At 44.0% G+C, this 25468-nt stretch overlaps 1 protein-coding gene across 1 annotated transcript in view; it reads left to right on the forward strand.

Moving 5' to 3' along the window:
* The window catches only part of PARVA (parvin alpha), a 108490-nt gene that overhangs the window by 68223 nt on the left and 14799 nt on the right, over window positions 1–25468 (forward strand). Inside the window, exons 6-10 of the mRNA XM_089521195.1 lie at window positions 883–998; window positions 2909–2967; window positions 6078–6097; window positions 6901–6962; window positions 8074–8142. Of these exons, the coding sequence (XP_089377321.1) occupies window positions 883–998; window positions 2909–2967; window positions 6078–6097; window positions 6901–6962; window positions 8074–8142 (326 nt within the window). The remainder of the gene's footprint in view (window positions 1–882; window positions 999–2908; window positions 2968–6077; window positions 6098–6900; window positions 6963–8073; window positions 8143–25468) is intronic.

Below are 25468 nucleotides of genomic sequence, written 5' to 3' on the forward strand. Positions count from 1 at the left end.
GTAAAGGGCCTTGGTTTACAAAAGTTATGCTACACAGTTAGCCTGTAAGGTGTTACAAGATCCCTTGATCCAGACCAACACAGCCACACAATGTACTCCAACAATAGTTGTTGAAATGTTTTCGGTAACATCTATGAGACTGAATAGGTTAGAAACATAATAATCCAGTGTACAGGAAGCAGTAATAAGAAAGCTACTGCTAAAATATAGTTGAAAATTATTTTCTTTGATGCTAGGAGTTTGGTCATGAATTAAAAATTTCCTACAGTAATCTTTTTTATATATACCTTGCAGTCTCATTCATATTAACTATACATATGAAACCTGCTGTGAATAAGCTACAATAACAAGAACTCTTAACAAGTTCATGAGGAATGTTTGAGTCATTCAGTTTAGTAAGTTATTGCTCAAGGGTACAGGCTAAATGGGCTCATTCATCTTCCTGCAGACATTGTGACACTTAAAAATGAATTAAGTGCATGTTATGAATACAGAAATATCCTTCTCATAGTTCATAAATCGACACTGGAATAGTGAGGATAAAGGAACGGCACAGGGAGTGCATAGATAGCACTTAATCCAGCTGCATAATAAAATCTGCCTTTTGAATCAAGCTTAGATTTCCATCTTTCAACCGAATGGAATCTAGGCATGCAACAAAAATCTAATCTGAGGAATATAGTTTATTGAGTTGTTTTCATAGAATAAGCTGATTTATGATAGGAAAAAGAAACAGAGGAAAATACCTTTTCAGTAATCTTTAGTGGGCAAAGATGCCAAAGGATAAAATATTGCACATAGTTAGGGAAAGGGGTACTGCATGTGAAAATAAATATTTATTTTAGTTTGTTTTACATAATATGAGTTCTTAATCTATTTCAGCTGTCCATGCAAAAAGTCTAGTTGCAATACTACACCTTTTGGTTGCGTTGTCACAGTACTTTCGGGCCCCAATCAGACTGCCAGATCATGTATCTATTCAAGTTGTGGTTGTCCAGGTATGAATAATAGTTCTTTAAAATTTCTGTGCATTTTTAGGAGCTTAAACACTGTATAAAACCAATCAGTTTAAGATATTTGCATTGAATCTTGCTGCTATTTCCTCTGTATGAAAAAGACAAAAGGATCACATCTTCCTTAGACAAAAAAATACACTATTCTCATTTTTAAATGACATAGCAGCTTAACTGTAATACACTCTGCCCTCCTTATCCACAGAATTTTTTATCCATGGATTCAAGCACCCACAGATTGAAAATATTCATAAACATTATAAATTCCAAATAGCAAACCTTTATTTTCTATTTTATGTAAGGGACCCCATTTTTTATACCATTACATTTAATGGGACTTGAACATCCAGGGATTTTGTTATCCACAGGGAGTCCTGGAACCAAATCCCAGTGGATAACAAGGACCCACAATCTATGGTCAAATTTGAGTTCAGTTTGGAGTGCAAACGTACAGTAATCAAGAAATCGGTTTTGGAATTAATATAGTGGTCTTTTCAAATGGTCCTCCTGTAGGGCATGCAGTACATTATGTGGAATACTCTGTAATCAGTTTTTTTCACTAAATAGAGATTTAATAAATGTTATATGGGCAATTGATTGCAAATATAGGTATTTCATAAACTTGGTGAATGCCTGTCAGTCATGCTCTGTAATCTTCATCCTTATACTTTATTTACTTCTTTTTGGTTCTTGTTGAAGTTTGCTTTGCTTTGTTGTAGCAGTTTTGGTCACTCTGTTTTCTTCCAGTAATGCATATGCAGAATGCATATGCAGAATTTTATATCACATCTCTCTCCATATCATCATCACCATCATCATCATCACCTCCTCCTTCTGCTGCTCCTGTGTTATTCAGCTAATCGTGTATTAGAGACTCTGGCGGAAAAACTTAGCTTGTTTGAACTATACACAAATTAAATCATGTTACTTGGATATACAAAACTCCTCTCCTTGATTGAAGTGTATATCATACATCATTTTGTATTAGGTGGTTTGTTGATAAAGGAAGTTTCTGGGATGTTTGCACAGATGTGCTGAACTCCAGTATTTAACTTCCAGGCTCTTTACATTCCATTAGGAACCTTTACAGATTAAAAATGAATTCCATGACAACTCTGAACTGATTTTCTTGACAGATATGCCTAACTCCAACTGGTTTCTATCCACCCTCCAAAATAGAAGTGCAAGTTTATATTTAAATATGAGTAATAGGAAAAAGCCAAGGATGTAGCCATGGATAACTCTATCAATAACAGTGGATAACTGTAGTAACTGTATGATTGTAGGACTGTTTCACCTGTGCTGGTTGGAGTTCAGATATTCCTGCTAATTATTTATACATAATTATTTATTCATGAAAGGTTGTTCAGGCAACATTTCTGGGAAATATCTTCTGATTCTTTTTAGTACTGACAAAATATGAGAACAAGTTACCTATTGAGTAGTGTAATTTGCTATATTTGGAGAACAGTACCAGAAATGTCATTATGGTCTGATTTATGCAATTATCCATGTTTTGGTAATCCCAGATCTCCCATGAGGGAGATTTTTTAGCAAAACCACCCAACTAATTAATAAAATGAATGAATTAATAAACACACTAGTTTTGCTTCTCTGATACTTATGTGTGATGAATCACCACAATATTGTTTTTGTGGGTAAGAAACCAGCTGTTACTCCACCTGCAGCCTACGCTCCCTCAAAATATAATCTAGAAGGTTGGGAAATCTCTGGAACAGATTTAGTGGCCTGTGAAGGAGGTGCAGCGGGAGAAAGGGAAGTATCATGGAGCACAGCTTTGAATTTGACACAAACACACACAATGAATAGTATGTTATAAATACTATAAATTATAGTATAAATAGTATAAATGGAAAACCTCCCTTTTTTTCCAGAAACGTGAAGGAATCCTCCAGTCCAGGCAAATCCAAGAAGAAATCACTGGCAATATTGAGTATGTCTAAACCTCCACAGACTGATGAAAATTCAAGCATTGCCAACATTTAATTTTTATTACCTGGGGTTCGAAGGGAGGGGGTTTTCTGACAGTGATTGAAATCCAGCAAATGTCTTCATGAACAAAAAGGCTTCTCTCTGTGGAACCAGAAGGGTGATTTCCTCTTCTTTCTTGCAGGACCCTCTATGCCCTGCTCTAAGAATGCTTAAGGTCCATCTGTTTCCCAAGTTGCAAACTTAACGTATATATTGGTCTATGTCTAAAAAACTTATGCCCCATAATTGACTCTAAAATCCCAGGTTGGCTTATTTACAGAGTGGTATGGTAATGTGACAGAAGTTCTTTCAGATTTCCCCAGTCAGCAGAACAGTTTATTTCTCTCTTGGGCCAAGGAGAAAGAGTCCTGAGTGATTAATTGCTGTTAAACAGAGTCCCTCTGGCTGCCACTATCTGGGTGAAGGCTGAAACTAAAGTTGAAACGCTAAAGCAAAAAGCCTCAGAGTTTCTCCTGCTGTACACACACATACACACACTGAAGGAGCCTCCAAGTTTTACCTTGACTTATCCATGGGTTATGGCAAAATCCATAATTTTGGCCCCCAAATCTGTCCTCGGTTTATATATGAGGTCAACTTATAGTCAAGATATATGGCAGATTTTACTAAACTGCATCCCAGAAAATTAAGGGGCAGTGCAGACTGACCCTGAAGGGGCAGCCTGCAGCAACCTCCATCTTCGCTAGATCGGAGCTGTGGCAACCACACACCATGACCCCAATGTGGCCTTTCTGCAGTGCAAAGATGAACTACAAAAAGTGGCTCTTTTTTACACCCTAGAAAGGGTGCCGTAACTGCCAGTGTTGTGGCTTTAGGGTACTCCTTTGGTGCTGAGTCATCAAAATACAGCACCAGAGGAGTGCCATGATTCCGCACACCATGTGGTGCAGTGTTGTGGACACCATGCCCTGACTCTTCTCCCAGGCAGGCCTTAAAGGCCAGTCTTTACAGGCTGTAAGGGCTGTGTAGACTGGGCCAAAGGCTCTAAGGGGCTGTACAGTTTGGGAAAGCAACCAAATGGCTGATAAGGCCAGCCTAGTTCCCAAACAAACAAACCCCCAGCTAGCAGAGTCAGTACAAACAACAGAGTCTTTGAGTTTAAAGGCAGTATCAGAAAAAGGATTACCAAAAGAGGTGTTAAACGTTCTGTGATATTAGATAGATGGATATTAGATATGGATTAGATAGGCAGGTCGATAAGACAGCCCAAGGTCAAGGGTTCCAAATAATCAAGAGAGGTCAGTAGTTTAAGAAGCAAGGGTTTGGTCCACAAAGCCATTGGGGCTACAGATAGTCTTTCCTCCAAGAACGTCGGATAATCACTGGCAATCACACACACATGCTCCAGCTACCTAAATAGGCAGGCAGCAGGCATTCAGGTGTGTATGATTACCAAATTGTTTCTGATAAAGCCTCAGTGACCTTCAAAGGCCTTCACTTTCAGCTCAAAGCTCCCTGAAGGTAGGCACAGTCCCCTGATTTTCCTCTATGTCCACAGCCTCAGCACCAGGCAGACTTGGGTGCTGAACCTCTGGAGAGGCCACAGACTCTGCTACAGGCTCCCCAATTGCAGGCTCAGGTCCCAGAGGCTCTGTCTCATCCTCTGAGTCCTCCAAGTCATCCTCCAGGCTGGGCATGACATCCAGATTGGGGCAAAGGTACGGTGGGACATTGCCTTTTTTTGTCCAACAGTGATCCGGCCTGTAGAGAGCGCAAAAAGAAGCTGGAAAAACCAGCTCCTTTTTGTGCCCTCTAAAGGGCGTTATAGCCACAACTGGACAGCATGAAGATGCCCCTTTGATGCTGCACTGAAGGTGTGTCTTCATGGCATGTGCCATGTGTCACCCTAGCATGCCAAAATGGCACCCTGGCAGTGGTGTGAGGGCACTGAGTGTGTGGACGCTCAGCCCTGACTCTACCCACAGTCCAGTGCTTTTTGCCAGTCTGTACAGGGCCTTTGTTCCCAAACTGAGACTAAGTAGCTGATCCCTTTCTTCCATTATAGATTTTGAAATACAGTAAGGGAAAATCTGCGTATGCTCTCATCCCATTGGAAACAATGGGGTGCGTGCACGTGGCGGTGCAGTGGTGTGGGCACACACACCATTGTTTTTCTCCCCATGTAAACTAGATTTCACGTATAGTGCACACATGTATGGCATGGGCGCACTGTATAAATGTTTAATCATCACCTTTCCCCCGCTTAAGTATCTTGTAGATTAATATTTGATTGACATGGTCCACCCTTGAGTGATACAGATTTTTGTGATCATACGTAATATTGCCTACTGGTAATCAACAGAGGTCCAAAACACAATGCAGAAATAATCCAGTTTGAGACCACTTTAACTGCCCCAGCTCAATGCTAGGGAATTCTGGGGACTGAGGTTTTGTGAGACATTGAGCCTTCTCTGTCAGAGAGCTCTGGTACCACAATAAACTACAGTTCTCAGGATTACCTAGCACTGAGACAGGGCTGGCAAAGCAGTCTCAAACTGGATTATTTCTGTAGTGTATTTTGGACCAGAGGCAGGGAGAATCCAGTTTATACCCACCACACAGCTTTCCATTGCTTTTTTGAGTTGTTTACAATTTCATCCACTCTCCTGGTGTTCTGTTCCATATTCCAAAGCCATAGCATCATTATCAGAAGGATATTTGTGTTGAAGAGATGGGCCTTTGCAAGACCAGCAGTTTGTCAAGAGTGAAAACATTGCCGATTTTCCCTAGCCCTACCTTGTATTTCTATTCAACGACTGGCCTAGATTCCACTGCCCATCTACAGAATCTGTCCTATTTTTGCTTAAATGGGATTTAAATAGGCAGAAAGAAATTGCAAAAGCATCCAGTTTAATTGAAGTCAGTGGAGATTATAGTATCTTATTGAAAAGCCTTTGGGGGACTTTTCAGTTAGGATAAATGTGAAGCCATACATATGGCCAGGTAAATATTTACTCCATATATATAGTTTGCTTTCTGCACTGAAAGAACTATATTAAATTACTGTAAGTGTGTGTACACATATAACTGCATTATTTCTTTTTTCTACAGGGCATTGTCAGGACGGCATGGTAAGTCTCATTTGTTTCCAGCCTTTTCCATAGGCTTCTAAAGTGTTCTTCCTTTCTGTTGCAGTTGAATTTAGTACCAGCTAAATTTGGATTAATAATTTTCTTGAGCTTGTTCCACCATTAGGAATATGAAAAAATACACAAAAAAGAGGAACTGGCATTTATATCTAGAGGGTAGTTTTCTGAATATGATAAATTCCTTTTATTTGTGGAGGCCCTTTATGCAATGTGGAACCTGGCATGGGGGAACACTGTTAAGATATAGCATGATATACTACTGATATTCTTGCTCATTATTTATATACCACCCCTCTGAAAATTTCAGTTTCTTAAGGTAAACAATGGAACATCTATACTTACAAAAAAAAAAAAAAAAAAAAAACCAAGACATATTGTGTAACTTTCAGCTTTTCTGAGAATGTTCAGTACATGCTTTAGAAGATGGTTTTTAAAAGCAAAGTACATGCAGCACAGCAACAGTCTTGAATATCTAGTATAATTTTTAATAAATAATTTGACTGAAATGCTTTTTTTAAAGGGCTGTTTAGATTGTACCTATGATATTAGACTCTTCCAATGTTCTTTTCTTCATGCTAACTTGCTTCATGTGCACACTGTAGTCTGAGAGAAAGGAATTTTTGATTATACTGAAATGTGAATTTGTAAAACAAAGATGGGAGATTATTTGGGCATGGGAAGTCTAGTCTCAATTAAGTGCAGGTGACAAGTCTGCTCCCATCCTGGAATTTTCATCCTTCAGCATTCCATTATCTAATAGTTTGTTGTCATCACCTGTATTTCAGAACGAGATGCATTTGACACACTGTTTGATCATGCTCCGGACAAACTTAATGTTGTAAAAAAGGTTAGAATTTTGGTGTATTTTTTTGAAAACATTGAAGTTGGCAAGAATTGCACATTGCTCAGCTCTTTTATTTTTGGTATTGCCTACTAGATGTTTTTCGCTGCCTAATTTGAATTTATTCAAAATATAAAAATGGATACAGAGAAGTTAGTGGGATGGTTTGCATTTTGTAACTTGATGCATAAGAGGAACTACAGCTGTAAACCGCTTTGATCTGTGGAAAAGCGGTATACAAATAAAATTTATTATTATTATTAACTCTCCTGTATTTCATTAAAAGAATCAAGCAGTTTTGTCCCTGGAGGGTTGGGGTATTCTTTTTCTTGTTGCTGCAACCACATTGTACAGAGCGCCCACACCGTAGGCGGGTGTGCCACACACAGCTTCCAGCCTATGTGGAAGTTGCGTGGGGGGGGAACAATGATGCATTTGCTCATGGTACACATGCCGCACCGCAGGCTTGCACCCCATTATTTTTAATGGGGCATGAGCATATGTGCTTTTTCCCTTATGCAGGGTAGTCCAGAATGGATCCCCCGTGTAAGGGAAGGGTCCACTGTAGATTGTTTCCCATCTGTGCTTCATGTTTTCACTGTTTTAATTACTGTTTTTAAAATTATTCCTTATTGAAATGTTTGTAATTGTTCTGACATGTGTTATATAGTTTTAAACCGCTTTGATCTGGAGGAAAAGCGGTATATAAATAAAAGTTTTATTATTTGTTATTATGTATAGTGCCTCCTTATACAAAAGTATACAACTTCTGCATGACTTCCTCAACGTAGTGTTCTTCAGAGTGCAACTCCTACCATAGAGAGTATGAGGAGTCTAGTTCTCACCTTTGCTTTAAAAAGTACTCTGAAGGTCTTCATTATATTGCTCCTGCAGTAACCATACAGATTTTAAAGTATAAACATTTCACAGCAGTGTGTATTTTTTGTTTGCTCTCTTCTCATGGTCTTAGAAATGGTTTTCCTATCTGTAATCAGATGACAGGATATAAATAAGAATATTCTGAACTTTAGTGTTTGCATTTGTTCCATTACCATATTTTTTTAAAAAATTAAAATGTGCTGATCTAAAAGTTACTGCATATGTTCTTTATTTTCAGACCCTCATAACATTTGTGAATAAACACCTGAATAAGCTAAATTTAGAAGTTACAGAACTAGAAACCCAGGTAGGATCACATTGTTTTATCTAGAAGATGGGAATATTACTACCTTGTGTTCTTCTCCTTTTACTTTTTGTGTTTGCAGATTTCTTCTGTCTCTTTTTTGTGGACATACTATAACCAGTTTCCAATGACATCAAAATTCAGCAGCTACAGTTCATACTTTAACATTGGTTTGCCAACCTACTTCAAATGATGATTTTAGTTCAATGAGGACAAAAAGAGGGCATGCCCTTCAACTGTCATAATTTGTTCAGGATCATTTTGATTTTCTGGGTCCTAACCCAGGGGAATTGTTGCTTTGGTATTGTCCCATGTTTATCCTTGCAAAGCAGTGCTTTTAAAAAGACATAGAATATTGTCTTTCTTCTTCCAAGGAGGTGAGAGTGAATTCCTTAAATTCCTGAAAAACTGCTCCCAGCAAATCTGTGGAGTGGGTTGTGCTGAGAAGTGTTGCGTTGCTTAGATTCACATATTGAGGTTTATGGCTAAGTGTATAAATGTGAGTAGTATGAAAACTGTTCCAAGTCTTTGCTGTGTTCTGTTAGCCTGCCTTTTTTTCTTAATAAATGCTGATTATTCTTTTGTTATTTCCTGTATCTCATTCTCCCCCCCCCCCCCAATATTAAGATGACAACCAGAAGGCCTTTGCATTATCTCCTGAGAAGGGTGAAGGGGCAGCTTGGTGTGAAGCATTATATAGGAGATAGTGTTGCCTTCTGCTGTAGCATGCATGCATTTGATGGTTGCAACAGCAGGCAAAATAATATGTAGTAGAGCTCATAATCCTAAAATCTGATTTCTGTTTTGTCACTGGCTAGGGAGTCGATATCAGAAGCAGCTCTAGGAAAATCTCATGCAAAGGTCTAGTAAGTCACCAACACATTTCAGCCTCCTTCTGTCAGAAAAAGTGTTCTTTGTGCTCTTACCGTATAGTATAGAGGTGGGGAACTTGCATTGGTGCTGTGAAAGGACTACATTGCCTCCCCCCCCCCCCCCCGAATCCACCAGAACCCTCATACTGACACAGTTGCCACTGAGCCACCAAATACACACTTTTTTAATTGAAGTAAGAAGCATAGTCCACATGTTTCCTCTTTTTAGGTTAAAATACAGTTTTGGTTTTTGGTCTACTGCAGCAGTTTTGGCAGGGGTAGGAGGAATGAACTCTACTGAAATAAGCAGTGGCACTTCAGGCAAGTTGTCTATCCTTTGAATTGTGGTCATCCACATCTCTTCATGTTTGCTCATAAAGGAGTTGGTTTCATTTGTAGCAGGGACCACTGGTGACATGGGATTAGATCCAGACTTAAGCCATACTGGGAACTGACCTATTGAAACTGATTGGAATTTGTTTATTTATTTATTTGCTTCCCAACCCACCAGGGCCTGCCTGCCAGTGGATACACAGAAATCACAGAGGAAAAAAGCTAAGAGCAAATTGAAATCCTTCTTCTGATCTTTCAAAAGAATCTAAAATCATCCCTAAAATATTTTTAAATTATTTAGTCACATCTTAAGAAAGTCCCTCTGAATTCTGTGCCTCTGCTTTCAGGGTATTAAGTTTAGATCAAAATCACAGCATGTTTAATTTATGTACAAATACAGACATAGACTAGAGGTGGAGACCAGCAGCCTGCACTCTGCAGACATTCTAACTCCCATTACATCCCCAGGTAGAAGCACCCTGAGAAAATTCCAGCCCACAGGTAACTCTGCTCTGTATCTACTCCTGTGAACTTTTTCCAGAACTTCACACAGAGAGCACATAGAAACACAGCCCCATTGCTGTGCAGAGAGGGGAAGAGGTGTGACACTTTCTCCAAGCTCTGACAGCTTTACATTCCAGAAATTCTAGACCAATCTCTCTCTCATTCAGATCACTGGAGACCAGTCTCCAGCTGTTTTCTAACCATTAGCTTCCATTGCAAAAGCATTTACCAGCCATTGGGCCTTAACAAGCAATTTGCCTAACAAAAGGTACCAGCTCTTTTATTTTCTGTTTGCAAGCTGCAAAATTAGAGAGTTCACAGGAAAATGGTAGGTTACAAAAGAATGTTTTCTTATGGGAAAGGAGGATATTGTGAGTGCAAAACAGTTTGTTTGTACACCTTTCCCTCTCTTCGTAACAAACATGAAACAGTTTTTTCCCCCTGCAAAATGCAATTAGCACACAGATGGTGAGTGAACCACCCAGTTTTATGAACTACAAATAGGAAATGAAAGGGTGCCACTGTATTATCTCCATAGCTACCACTAGGGATGGGAGAGAAAGCCATTGGTTTCAAATTCCCTATGAAAATACCGATTTTGTACCTCCTGAGGCTACCAACAGGATGAAGCACATCTTACCTCAGAAAGGCATACATTTACAAGCCTTGAAATGCATTTCAGCTAAGAAAAAAGATGAATAAAATTATGCAAAAATTTGAAAATATGAATGACTAAAAATGCAGATACAGATATGCCACACTATAACAGAGTTTGTGTGCTCCTGGAAATCGCTTTTAACAGAAAATTTGATACCAGAAACAAACCTAAAATGGAAAGAGTAGGAATAGGTTCCTACACCACAAAAAAGATAAGTTCAACATGTGGCAGGAAACTTTTTATTCAAAAGTAATAATTTGTATGTGTGAAATGATGCAATCAGATGAGGAATGTCTTGTGTATCTAAACAAAAACATTTTGAACTTCCTATAGACCATTTAAAGACTTCTTCCAAAATGCAGGGTTGTCTGCCCTTGCATTTCATTTCTTTTCTCATGTTGCATCACACTTAAACTATCTAAATGAATCCAGTTTTCTTAGGCTTCCATTTAAGGACTTGAGTGGAGTCACTGAAAACCTGATCACAAAGGCCACTAAATTGTTTGGTGGATTTTTATTTGAATTTACTAAATGGCCAAATATAGCTACCCCTGCATGTTTTCTGGTCACAAAGTGTTAATCTATACCCTACTGAGTTAGGAGGGTCTTTTGGAAATTCCCTGCAACCATTTCTTGTCTCTGTGTCCCTCTTGCAGTGAGAGTTAATCTGCTCAGTTCTGAAAATACATGTATGCTTTAGTTCCAATAAGACTTTATTAGCAATGGAATCTCCTGCCTGCTGTGTTAGAGAGAGCCAGCCTGGGATAGTGGTATGAATATTGGACTACACCGCTGGAGAAGAGGGTTTGAAACCTTGCTCAGCCATGGAAACCCACTGGGTGATCTTCAGAAGTCACACTCAACCTCAGAGGAAGGCAAAGGCAAAACCCTTCTGAACAAATCTTGCCAGGAATACACTGTGATAAGTTCACATTGGGGTCCTATGTCATTTCTGTCATAGGTCAGAAATTACTTGAAGGCACACAACAACAACTGCCTTTGAAAGACTGCATTATCTGTTTTGCATATTTTGGCTGGCCAATAAAGGCATCATTCCTTTGTAGATTTTGTTTTGTTTTGCTGTATGGCCAGCATGGCTACCCCTGAATATGTTCCCTTGCCTCAGATATAGAGATGATTCATGAATACAGCTTCCAGTGTGAAACTTTTCTCTTCCATCAGAGGAAAGGAGTTAGAGAAGCAGCTCACATCTAGCCATGTGTGCCCAAAAGCCTTGGTAAAAAGAAGCTTCATTCTCAGAGGCTTTTTAAACTGACGTATGCCTATATTTGAAATAGGCTGACATACGTACTTTACTCAGTAGGGAAAATGTTGGCGGGGGATGAATACATTATGAAATAATATTCATGATTTTCCATGCCAGAAATAGTAGGTCTTGGAACTAGATACATTACTGGAACAGAGTATAGATCCTAGTGGGATTCTGACAATTGCAATGAAGGATGGCACATTTTCATACCCCTACCACACATGTGGGCTACCATAGGTAGCCAGTTTCTCCTGTGTAGTAAAGAGTTACCTTCTCTTGATATAAAAATCCCTTCAAAGTACCACATTTACAGAGCTTGGGAATAACTAGTTATGTGTAATTATAGTTTTTTTGTGGCCATGTTCTAGAAGAGTTTATTCCTGATGTTTCGCCAGCATCTGTGGCTGGCATCTTCAGATTAATTAATTCCTTTGTCCAGTATCAAAGGTATGACTATATAAACATTATGACTGTGACTTATTGAAGAATAACTTCACTCCTTTCGAGGTGTAATGGTAACATTTCGGTTATAAAATAGGCTTGTATAACTATGTCAGTGAATATCAAATAATTCATGTACTGATGGATACTGATCCTTGTGCTCTGTCGTGGGTGTTGACTCAAGAATGAACTACACAGGAAGACAGTGTGCTTTGTAGCATAGACTCCCAGCTTATAGCATTAATGGTTTAAAGTAAATTAAAAGTTATTCATTACATTTTAGAAATGGAAAAGCAAGGAATTGTTTTTACAAAACTAATTATCATGGAAATGAACTACTTAGGAGGGCTTGGCACTGCAACTAATCACTTTTTAAAAAGTAGTTTCCCAAGCTCTGCCATATATGAAGCATTAATTTGCAGAAGAAGGGGAAAGGAACATGTTATATTCTTATTAATCTTGTTTGCATTGTGGAATGCCAAGTAACAAAATAAGAGATGTAATGAATTTAGGAGATCATCACAGATTCAGTTCTAAAGAACTAGATTCATCAAATTTTAGAGGCTAAACTCCATGAGGTTTGAAAGACAGGGGAGGCTGTTTTTACACAGAGGATTACACCAATGTTAGCACCAAAGAGGCTTTTATTAAAGAGCATTATTAAATATTACACACACACACACACATACACACTCACACATTTGGAGCTATTTGAGATTTGCTGTTGCCAGTGGAGCCAATTTAGACTTCTTGTTGGGTGATTACTTACAATGCTTGTTATTTTATACATAATGAAGGGCTAAGAGAGTGGTTTTTGCCATTGCCATGAACAGGCAAGCTATTTTCTCTGAGCTTCACATGTCAGTATGCAGATAATAATAGTGATTTATTTTACAAGGTTAATATCTACAAGTGAAATGTTGTGAACATGAATCAAAGCAATTGTATTATAGTAGTAATAGTAATGGTGGTGATGGTAGTAGAAGTAAAATGATTTAGCTTCAATTTGGTACTGCACTTAATTTCAGATTATTTGTTTATTATTTAGTGATATAAGAACTTGCAGCCTATCCTTCTTGTACCTCCCTCCTACTGAGGACAGTTAACAAAAATTAAAATACATTTATTGACTAACAGTAGAAAGATAAAGCAGATGAAAAGAATTAAAACAGTTCATAAGGCAACTGCCTGCCTAATTAAGAAGGTCTTCAATGTACAGCAAACTGCCATGAAAGAGAATGCCAATCTGGCAGGGAAAGGATTCCACAGTTTAGAGGCAGTCACGGAGAAGGCTCTTTCTCCTGTCCCCATCAGTCATTCCTCCCAACAGCTGGGACACAGTGAATGGCCTCTGACTCCAGTCTTTAGGTTCAGACAGCTGTCACCCTAAGGTATCCAGAACCCCAGCTGTTTAAGGAAGAACATCACAAACACTTTGAACTGTGCCCACAAACAAACTTGTAACTGGAGCAGCTTTTGCTTCCTTACATGAGCACCTACCAGCGTTTTAGCTGCTGCCTTTTGGACCAGTTCAAATTTCCAAAGTCAGTTGTGCAGAGCAGTGCTCAAAGTACTGGTCCACAAGCCATTAGCTGCTGGTCCCTGGAGAGTTTTCAGGAAAGAAAGAAACAACTTTAGCCATTGGACACAAATATATTACCAGCTCCCCTCACACAGAGGTTGGGAGAACTACCATTTTGCCAGATCAGTTGTCTTAAGAAGCTTTGATGTAGAGCGCATGGGAGTAACTCATATTACTTTAAGGCATCTGTTACCAGGGTTAGGCCTGGTACAGGAGATCTTGCTTATATAAAATATTATTTGTATGCCATCCTATAACTGTATTCTCAGGATGGTTTACAGCAAAGATGAAAAAATGCATATAATAAATAAGCAAAGCTCATATGAACAGCAATAAAAATCACAGCCCATTTCTTGGGGAACATGTCCTATCATTTCTAGCCAACAAAGGTCCAAACACACTGCAAAAATAATCCATTTTAACTGCCCTGGCTCAGTGCTAGGGAATCCTGGGAATTGTAGTTTATTGTGACACCACAATACAGAGAACTTCTGAGAGAAGACTAAATATCTCACAAAACTACAGTTCCCAGAATTCCTATCATTAAACCAAAGCCATTAAAGTGGTCTCAAACTGGATCTTTTGCAGTGGTCACACGGGTGGTCAGACTTCGTCCTCTGTTCCCCTATCTTTTGGAGTTCCCCAGGGCTCTGTCTTGGGTCCCCTTCTGTTCTTTCTATACACACTGTCCCTAGGTAAACTCATCAGTTCTTTTGGTTTCTCCTATCATCTGTACGCCGACGACACTCAGCTGTATCTCTCCACCCCTGACCTTTCGACGGGGCTTGAACAGCAAGTTTCTTCTTGTCTGACTGCCATCTCTCAGTGGATGTGGCTTCGGCGCTTGAAGCTCAACATGTCTAAGACTGAGCTTCTTGTCTTTCCACCTAAACCCACCCTTCACAATTCCTTTTCTGTTTCTGTCGACGACACTTCTATTCAACCGGTTCATCAAGCCCGCAGTCTTGGCTTCATTTTTTACTCTTCTCTGTCATTTATTCCCCAGATCCAGGCCACCGCCAAGACCTGTAGATTCTTTCTCCACAACATTGCCAATATCCATCCATTCATCTCAGCCTCTACTGCCAAGACTCTGGTCCATGTCCTAGTGGTTTCGCGACTAGATTATTGTAACCTCTTTCTGACAGGGCTTCCTCTTTCACACCTCCATCCTTTAATCTCTGTCCAGTATTCAGCTGCCCGTATTGTCACATCCACTTGCCGCTTTGATCATGTTTCTCCTCTTTTATCCTCCCTTCATTGGCTCCCCTTCCCCTTCCGCATCCGGTACAAGCTTTTGTTATTGACTTTCAAAGCCCTCCATGGATTGGTCTCTCCTTACTTATCTGACCTTCTTTCTCCTTACATTCCTACTCGCACCCTCCGCTCTGGTAGTCAAAGTCTCCTGTCACAGTGTAGGACTACCACTGCCCCCTCCCAAATTCGTCCCTTCTCACTTGCTGCCCCTTACTCCTGGAACCTTCTTTCCCCACATGCACACCTCATCACTTCTCTACCTAGTTTCAAAACTGAGTTAAAACTATATTGTTTAGAGAAGCATTCCCAGAGGCGAGACCCTCTCTGACCCAGGAAGCCTCCTTTTAACCATCCATTAAGAAGCCAAGTCCTTCCTCCAGTCCATCTGCCTTGGTCCAGGCCTCGGAGGTGGAGAAGAACTGCTGGACCTGATCCCATTCCCCACCACCACTCCCTTCTCCTTTTGTGTCATGTCTTCTTAGATTGTAAGCCTGAGGGCAGGGAACCGTCTAACTAAGAGATTGTATGTACAGCGCTGTGTAAATTTACAGCGCTTTATAAATAAATGTTAATAATAATAATAATAATTATTATTTTTGAAGTGTATTTTGGACCAAAGCCAACATACTGGGGCAGCTTTTGGTTATAAAGTCATTATATAATATCTAGGTTTTTAAAAAAGGGTTCCAAGTAAAAGGACAAAAGGGGACAAATTTTGTTTGTTTGCTTGGTTGCTTGCTTCTCTTTTCCCATTTTTGAGACTCAAAATGACCTACAAAAGTTAAAACACATAAAATTCAAAGCTATCATCAAAAGAGCATGTAACAAGTTAAAATATAAAACTATCAACAGAATAAGAAAGATCATCTGCTTTAAAAATTCTACAGACATCTGTGCTGAATCAAAGGTATCCACTCATACAGATAATTTATGACAGCCTATGGCATGGTCAGAAAACAAATAGCAATGAAACTTCATAATCCAGAGATAAGATTGCACCAGTGTTTATTAATGAAATGTTTTGGCTAAAAATGCCAAGAAGTTTTGTTTGCTTGGCATACTAAACAGACCAATCCTGTATCAAATATTTGCTCTCTTTCTTTCTTTCTTTTTTTTTTTTTTTTTTTTTTTTTTTTTTTTTTTTTTTTTTGCATCCTTTTATGAGGATTTCCTATCCAGCTCCCTTCTGATTCAGGGGCTAGGTTGTATTGTTGCTTTTTGCTGAAGAATATTGGCTGTATGAGATTTGGAAGTCTCCCTCTTTCTCCCTTGTTCTGCTGAAGAGAAATTCAAAAAGAGCTTCTTGTTCACTAATGCTTTTTGTTTCCTTTTGTTGGAAAATGTATAGCACATATTTTTGTAATTGGTTGCAAGACAAAAATAAATATCGTAGAGCTTCAAGAAATTTATATGGAATGCATAGATGATCCCATTCTCAACCAAAGCAAAAAATTCCCACAAAGGGTGGATGCTGCTGCTGAATGGATGGGGGGAGGTCACGGGGAGAAGGAGGAAATTGAGCAGATATCTTCTGAAAGTGGAGTTCCTGGTTTCAGACAGTGCCCAGTTTGGTAGGATTCCTCTCCTTCCTTCTCAGTTCTCAATTCCACCCCCACCCCCATGGCTCCCCAGTTTACAAGGGAGCTTTTTTCCAGGGCACTGGGGATAAAGTGAATGGAGGTTACTTTTTTACTTTGGTTTGGATTAATCCTTTTTCATCTTTTCTTTGGGGTCGTTCAGATTACATTTTGAACTGGTTTAAATTGGTTTGTAAACCAATTTAAATTGGGGTCATTCACACTTGCGCTGGGCTTTTCTGACCCGATTTGGGGGGGAACCGGCGCAAATCCATCTTAATCCTAGGTTTTCAGAAATAGGGAAATCAGTGGTTCTTTTGAAAAGAACCAGTCTTTTCAGCCATCTGCAAATGGGAACTTGCAATCGAGTACATTCAGAGCAGAGGAAGGGAGGGGTTAATGCAAAAGGGATGGATCATGCCCACTCCTGGCTTTCTCCCTCCTGTCACCCAAAGTCCAGGATCACCCGCCAGTGGTGAGACTGTCAGGGGCCTCCAGGTGGGGTGAGGGAAATTCTTCCCTCGGGCTGCCCAGGAGGTCCAGAGGAGACATCGGAGTCTCTCTGGAGGCAGATCCCGAGGTGGGCCCTATGGCCCAGTCTCCCTCAGTGCCCCAATGGTGTGTACTGGGGGGCAGGCATTCCTTCCCTCCCTCCCTTTGTCGGTGGGCCAGGACTCTGGGGCAGATGAATGGAAACTGCTTTCCCACCTTGATGCCTGCCTTGCCTCACCTTGTCTTGCCCCACCTGGCTTCTCCTTGCCCACACAGGCTTTGGAGGAGATCCTGAGAGTAAGAGCCACCAGTGCCACTACCTCTGCTGCCTCTTCCTCCTTCACCCCTGCCACTTCCCTCTCGCCTCTCTCCCGTTGCCTCCGCCACCTCCTCTGCCTCTTCCTCCCTCCCTCATACCCTTGGGCCGCTACCGCCGCTGCCCTAGACTTCATGCTTGGCAGGCATGTGATTGACACCAGTCCAGGCAGAGAGGGACAGGGAAAGGGGGGGAATCGGGGCCTGGAGGGAAAAAAGGAGAGAGGAAGGGAATGAAGGAAGGGGAGGGGGAGGGGAATGGGAATGGGAAGGAGAAGGAGAAGGAGAAGGGAAGTGGTTTGAGTGTTGGAACTTTTGGGACCTCTTGCCTTGCCCTGCCAGGCCTCTCCTTGCCCACTTGTGTGAATGAGCCCAGAAAAGCTTGCCATCCTCCAAGGCTGACAGTTGGGGGGGGGGAAATTCCCCCAAACAGTGTGACGTAGGTGTGCATCATTTGATTGGCATTTTAAAAAAATGGTCAAAATGGCGGCTCCATTTTACAACCGATACAAATGGCAATGTGAACTCTAAACAGGGTTAAACTGCCACAGAGAGATTAAATCAGGGTAAGCATAGTGGGAACTTTGAATCGGGTATTACATCGTCAAATCTCCCCAGATCTACCCAGCACAAAAACATGAGTGTAAATGGGGCCTTTATTGGTTGACCATGATCTTAAAAAGTTAATCAATCAAAGATGGCAAATTTCCATAGCCTTGTGTTTGAGATTGGCTAGTTCATTATTACTTGGAGTTGGATGCAGCCATCATACCATTCATCAGGAAGGAAGGAGTGGGCTATGAGAGAAGATGTTGAACTATCCTATCCCAGTGTCCTGAGACAGGCATAGTGAAAGAGCCAGTGTGGTTTAGTGTCTACAGCATATGGCTGATGAATCTTCCATTCAAAAGCCATCTAAGAGACGTTTAGCTCGCTGGTGATCATAAGCCACTCCCATTCTCTCAGCCTAACCTATCTCAGGACTGTGAGGATAAAAGTGGTGTGGGGACATATACTGCACAGAACCTTTTAGAGGAAAGGCAGCAGAAATGTAATCAATAAATGGCCCATTTATTCATCCTGCAATGATAGGCAACCATTTATCTGTCTCGTTTGCTAAATATGGCTAAACTCTCACAGCATATTTACATTGGTTCTCTCTCTCTCTTCCCCCCTGTGTATGTATGTGTATGTGCATGTATGTGTAGGCTGCTTCATCTTTCCTTGAGTATTTCGGGGCATTCAGAGTCCCCAGGTGCAGCTTTGTTTCATTTCCTGGCTATTTACTAGTATGCCCAAGCATTGTCTTATTGCCCTTATGAATCCAGGGAAGAAGAAAGATTCTTTGCTCCTGCTTAAGGGTGAAGACTACTGTTTCTTCCTGGAATACACAAGGCACTTGAGCACACCCTTGCAACCGATCAGTAGCAAGGGGCACAGTTGCCCTGGCATGTTTTGTCTGCCTTTGCACATGTGGGGTGAAAGCGTTGTTCATTCACTGTTACGTTATGTTTGTAATTTGAATTTATTTAATGTTGCTTTGTTTGGAGTTGTGTTGGGGGCTGGGGAAGAGATTTGAGGTTTATTTGAATTGTAATGTACTTTTTTTCTTTTGATTTTCATTGATTTGTATTGGAATTATATTGTAGTTTTTTATTGCTGTAATCTGCCCAGATTCTACATGATTGGGAGGGATATAAATAAATCATCATCATCATCATCATCATCATCATCGTTATTATTATTATTCAAGAAGGTACTGGATGCCTCCTTGACAACATTTAAAATGTACACTGACATAACTAGCTGTTACAGTTATGTATATCACCAACAAGACTCTGGCCTATGTTTATATAGTAATCCCCATATTTCTCTAGGGCTTTTACAAATGGAATAGTAAATTATATGTAAGATGTGGAGATATATAGACATAGGCGGGATACAGACGGGCAAAAAGGGGTGTATTCATGACGTCATGAAGGTAGAGCCTTCAGACGGCCCTTACCTGAATGCCGTCATGAACGCGCCGCCCGCACGCCCCAAGTGGGAAGAAGCGGCATTAAAAAGGTGCTGCTTTTTTCCGCTTCTTTTTGATATGCGGTGTACGTGCGCATCTCCGTCTGTAAGCTGCTGCACCGGTACGCCACAATTGCCACGCCGCAAATATAAGTTGCCCGTTTAAAAGCTCCATGTCAGCTGCGTCGCATAATGGGTCGGGGTCCGGGACATGCGTGGTTTGCAGTCAGGCTTTAATTGCAGCGTCCGCTGCCATGCAGCTGTGGAAGCTGCGGCACAGCTGCGGCGCATTTTAAGTCTCGTAACCCTAACCCTAGAGCTCCATGTGCGCATGCGTTGCTGGAATCGCGGGAAGTCGTAAGTTTTGCCGGCGGATGTTTTGGTTGTAGAAAGTGATAAGGGAAAGTTTGGAATTTAAAGTGACTCCCTACACACATTCCTGCGCCATTTTCACCTGGGAACGGGCACAGTTCGGCTGCTCCTGGCACAGCTGTGCGGCGGCTCTCCTTTGGCACCAGGCAGGACGGCACAGCCATCCACCAGCACCCCGAAAAAAGGCAGGGGGACGTCTTGGTCTCATGCGGAGACGGCTGACCTCATAGCTATATGGTCCCAGCCAAACATTCTGCAAAAATTGGAGCAGTCCTACCTGAATGCTGACACATATCGAGAAGTGGAAGAAGCCATGAGAGCCAAGGGCCACAACAGAACTTTGGAGGAGTGTCGCCGAAAATGCAAGTCGCTAAAATCTCAATACAAACAATACAGAGATGCCCAGGCCAGAGATACTAAGAAGGGCACCCCCCTGCCCTTTTACAAGGAGCTGCATGCTTTCATTAAAAGTGATGGAAGCATCAGACCCAACAGACTAGCCACCAGTGGGGAGCGTGTGAGGGTCCCGGCAGGCCAGCCAGCCAGAGCCGAGCCTGTGGCGGTGGAGGAGGAGGACGAGGATGAGACCCCGGACCTTGAATGTGCCCAAGACCTTTTGATGCCCCCTCAGGGTAAGATGCGCCAGGGCCCCTGGGGGGAAGGGAGGGGGAAATGGGGGAAGGGGAAGATGTGGCCCCGGGGTGGGCACAGGGCAGAGATGACCCTTGTCCCTTGTCATACAGATGAGGAGCAGGAGGAGGAGGAGGAACACCCCGACTCGGGCGATTCCTCCAGCAGCCAGACACCTCTGGACCCCCGCGCCCTGCTCAGACAAATGTCTGCTGGGGCCGGGAGCTCCAGAAGGAGACCACCATCTCGTGCTGGATCCTCTTCCACGACCAGCAGCTACCGTGACCGCTCACCTGTCTCCCGGGCCAGTGCACCTGCCAGCGATGGCAGTGAGGCCGAAGAGAATATGCAATGTAAACCCTATATTTATGTTTATAACTGCATGGCTCAACTGCGCAATTGTGGCATGTTTCTTTCACTGCTTACTGTGCTGGTATGTTTGCAAGGTTGCTGTGCAAGTAGGATTGTGAGTGTCCCTGGCATGGTCATGTGCTGCATGTGTCCCACATTCCTAAGGCACCCCTTCCTTGCATGTAAATCTCTCCTTTCCCCATGCCCTTAGTTTGAAGCTCTACCCTTTGCCACAGCTTCGAGTGAGAGTTCCTGCATGGCAGAATGGGGTTGGACTAGATGGCCCTCAGGGTCTCTGCTAACTGTAGGCTTCTGTGACTCTCTGCTTGTATGGCCCATAGTAGGAGGACGAACTGAAGCAGAAGGAGAAGGAGAAGGAGAACCACCTCCAGCTAATCCCATAGCTGCCATGTCAGCAGAGGAGAGACTTGCCACCAAGAAGAAAAGGGTGCGTCCGTCAGCAGCTACTAAAACTGTGGCGGCTGTGGATCAGCTCAAGGCTTGCTCAGAAGAGCACATGGCAGCACTGATGCAGCAGGGGCAGCGAGCCTTTGAGGACAGGGAGAGGGGCAGACAGTCCCGCAGGGAGATCATGGAAAGGGCACTGGGATTTCAAGAGACGGCACTAGGATTTCAAGAGAGGACACTGGGAGTTCATGAGAGGAACCTAGAAGTTCAAGTGAGGGCACTGGGATTTCAAGAGAGGAACCTAGAAGTTCAAGAGAGGGCCGTTCAGAACCAGGAGAGATCAATAGACAGGTCAGACCAGGAGCAGAGGCGACTCAACACCACCTTGGAAGCGCAGACTGTTCTGATGGGGCAAATGCTGGAGATCATGAGGGGAGGGCAGGGTGGCCCGAGACGCAGAAGGGTACGTAGGGAGCAGGGTGGAAGAGGCAGGGCTGTCCCCAGGGTCATGGATGAAGGGGTTGAGCAGCAGGAGCCCCCAGCAAGAGCTGGAAGAGCCAGGGCTGTCCCCAGGGTCGTGGAGGAAGGAGTAGGGCAGCAGCTGGAAGGATTGCCCCCAGCAAGAGCAATCCTTCCAGCTGAGGAGCAGGGAGTTGCCATGGAGGTGGAACTGTCTCAGCAGCCTCTTGCTGGGCCATCCTCCAGCCTCTTCAGTGACTCTCTGGCAGTCCCACCGCCCACAACTCGCCCCCAAAGGCAAAGGGCAACTAGAGGGGGCCTGGGATCAAGGGGCAGGGAGCACTGACAAGGCACTAGGTCCCATGATGTCCCATAAAGACATCATTTCGCCTCCCAGGGCATGTGTTCCCTCCCAGCCCTATCTAATCTATTCTACCCTTCCTGTTCTCTCCTCCCACCATGCCTGGCTCACTGGTTCCCAAACCAGCAATGTCCAAACTCTGTCCTTCCAGGTGTTTGGACTTCATCTCCCAGAAGCCCCAGCCACCTTGCCCTGTGGTCTGGGATTCTGGGAGATGAAGTCCAAACGCCTGGAAGGACAGAGTTTGGACATTGCTACCTCACAGCACTCCTGCCTAGCTTTAGAGTGCACAGTTGCGCCTAAGCTGTCACATTCACACTCACAGCCACACTGCCGCAGTTGCGCATAATGAACCACACAATTTTTTTTTAAAAAATAAACTTTTTTATTAATACAAACAATAAAAATTTTTTAACTATATACAATATATACAAAGGGAAGGGGGAGGGTGAAGGGTGGTGGTGAAGGGGGGATGGCAGAGGGGGAAGGGGAGGGAAGCTGCTTCAGGGAGGGGGAGGAGGCGGTGGGGCGGGCAGCCGGCGGAGGAGTTCCCGGAGGGTCTCTTCCATGGAGGACACTCTCTCCGCCAGCTTGTCCACTTTCTCCTCCAGGGCAGCGAACCTCCTCTCCGTCCGGTTCTCTGTGGGGGAAAAAGAAAGAGGATGGTTAGGATCAGCCTGTGGAGCCCATCACCCACTCCCACAGGCAGGGTTTCTGGGTGCCCCCGCTCCCTTCCCTGGGTTCACCTCCGCACTTACCTTGCTGCCGGGCTTGGAGGACTCGATCCAGGGCCTTGGCATCGAGGGCCAAGTCCCCTGGCTCCCCTGGCAGGCGGCAGCTCGGCCCAGGCTCCTCTTCCTGCGCGGCGGCGGCAGCAGCAAGGACATGAAGCCCTGCCAAAGGGGAAGGAAAGGCCCAAGTTCCCATGCTGGCATGGCAGACGAGGGCACAAGTGTCGTGGGGGCTGCAGTCAGGCAACCCCCACCCCTCACCCTGGGGACCTACCTTCCGCCAGAGGAGCCTGCTCTGGCTGCGGAGGGGCCACAGCAGCTGGTCCTGGCTGTGGCCCACCCTCGGGGACATCCTCATCCCCCGAGGATGGTGGAGAGGGCGACCTGGAACGGTGCCCTCCCTCCCTCCACCTCCGCCTCGGCCGCACGCCTGCAGAAGGGAAGAGGAGGGATGGCATTGGCACCATGCAGGAAGGAGAGGAGGGCAAGGGAAGGGCCAAGGAGGGGAGGACAGGGCATGGCAAGAGCTCTGACTTACCTGGAGGACGGCGATCTTCCGGTCTTGGCCGATCACCCCTGACCCACAGGTCCTTCAGCCGCGAGAAGAATGGTGGCCGCTTGTCAACCGGGGGCTCCTCTCCGAAATCTTCAAGGGTTTCAAAGAACGCTGCCTTGAGAGTTTTAAACTTAATTCTACATTGGTGCAGCGTTCTTTGAAACCCTTGGTTTCGGAGGGCACGAGATGACTCTAGAAAATGCCCCCGGTTGGGCTTGTTGGTGCTGGCCATCACCCTCCTCGCAGCTGCCTGTGGCATCAGGGAGTCCAGGAGGATCCCGACCTCCTCATCGGTCCAATAGGCGAATCGGACCGGGACCCTCCTGCGTGGTGCTGCCATGTTGATCGCCATCCTGGGGTCTTGCACAGTTGCGCACGGGTGTATATGGGCACCTGCGGCTCAGGGCCGTTAGGCCAAGGTGGTCCTAGGCCAATGATAGCTTTCAGAGGAGCAGTTTTAATCTCTCCCCCAATAGATGCCCTCTGGGTGCCCTATTGATACATTCAAATGGGCCATTCGGAAAGCTTGAATTTGAGGGGGATTGATACATTGTCAAAGGGGCAATTGGCAGTTGGAGCTGATGTATCTTTTTGACCCAGGAAAACAGGCGCCAGGAGACCTTTTGTGTGTGTGTGTGTGTGTCCCCCTCAGGCACATGGCAAAACATGCCCACAGCACAGATCAGGAATGATAGGCAGACTCAAACTGTGGATAATGGGATACATTTATTCATGTGCTTATGCTATTACAGGACAATGCACTCTGACATCACAGATGATGGCACAGGAGCCATCCTTCAGATTCTCCTTGTCAGAAAAAAATCTGCCAGGGCATTCCTCACAGTCTCCCCTGCTTTCTTCTTCTCTTTCTCTTGAGCCTCTGTGATTGGTGCCAGGGTGGGCAGCACAAAACGGCGCCTATATCGCATGCCCTCATCCAGGACCCTGCCCTTGGTCTCACCGATGTTGTGCAGAATGACGCATGATACCAGGATGGGCACCACGTTCTCCTCTGCCACCAGGAGTGGGGCAGTGAGACAGCGCCATCTCGCCTACAATCTGCCAAACGATCTCTCCACGGCCCCCCTCAAGTGATTCAACTTCTTGTTGAAGAGCTTCTGTTTGGGAGTGCGGGGGGTCTTAAACGGTGTCATGAGCCACTTCCGAATGGGGTAGGCACAGTCAGCCAGTATCAGGGGCCCGATCTGCTGGCCTCTGATGTTGATGCTGGGGTTCCCTTGCACATAGATGCCAGCCTCCATGGCCTCGTAGATGAGAGAATTCCGTGCCACCCTGGCATCGTGGGCTGACCCATGCCATCCGAGCTCCACGTCCACGAACCTTCCTGTGTGGTCACATGTCCCTTGCAGGATGACAGAATAGGAGCCCCTTCTGTTGACATAGGCATTCCTCAGCCCCAAGGGTGGTATGATCAGGCAGTGGCACCCGTCCATGAGGCCAACCACTTGTGGGAAGCCGCGGCGACCAAAGGCATCCATAATCTGTGGGGGAAAGAAAGGAGAGAAACAGAGGAATTGACATGACAACTCTTTTACACATGCGCGACTGCACCATAGCAAGAACAGCAAATGTACAGTGAGGGGGTGACACTTGACACAGAATATCACAGAGCTGCCAAAGATGAAAGGAAAGGTGGTCTGGCTGTCCCTACCTCACGTGCGTTCCCCAGGTACACGGTCCGTGACAGCAGCAGCTTCTCCATGGCCAGGGCAAACTCCACCACGATCTCCCCCACGGTGGCAACGCCAGTCCCAAACAGCGCCCCCGTCACAATGTAGGTGGACTTGTGTGCCAGTGAAAAGACACCAATGGCCACTCTCTTCTCCACCGGGATGGCTTTCCTCATCACTGTGTCTGCCTTCTCCAGTTCTGGGCACAGGATGCCCACTAGCCTGTGGAAGAGGGCACGGGGCATTCGGAAGAAATGCCTCCATTGCTCATCAGACCATATGGTTGACACAAAGTTGTCCCACAAGTCTTGTGATGCAGGGACCTTCCAGCATCGGCGGAGGCGTGCCACTCTGGCCAGGGCCATGGCACCGCCAACAGTAGCCTGATGAAGCGCTATGGCAGCCACTGCCGTTCGCTGTTCTGTGTCATCATCATCATCACTACTGCTGTCA

This window comes from Sceloporus occidentalis, unplaced genomic scaffold, assembly GCF_023333645.1.
Source record: "Sceloporus occidentalis isolate IW3139 unplaced genomic scaffold, rSceOcc1.0.p SCAF_4, whole genome shotgun sequence".
NCBI classification, from domain to species: domain Eukaryota; kingdom Metazoa; phylum Chordata; class Lepidosauria; order Squamata; family Phrynosomatidae; genus Sceloporus; species Sceloporus occidentalis.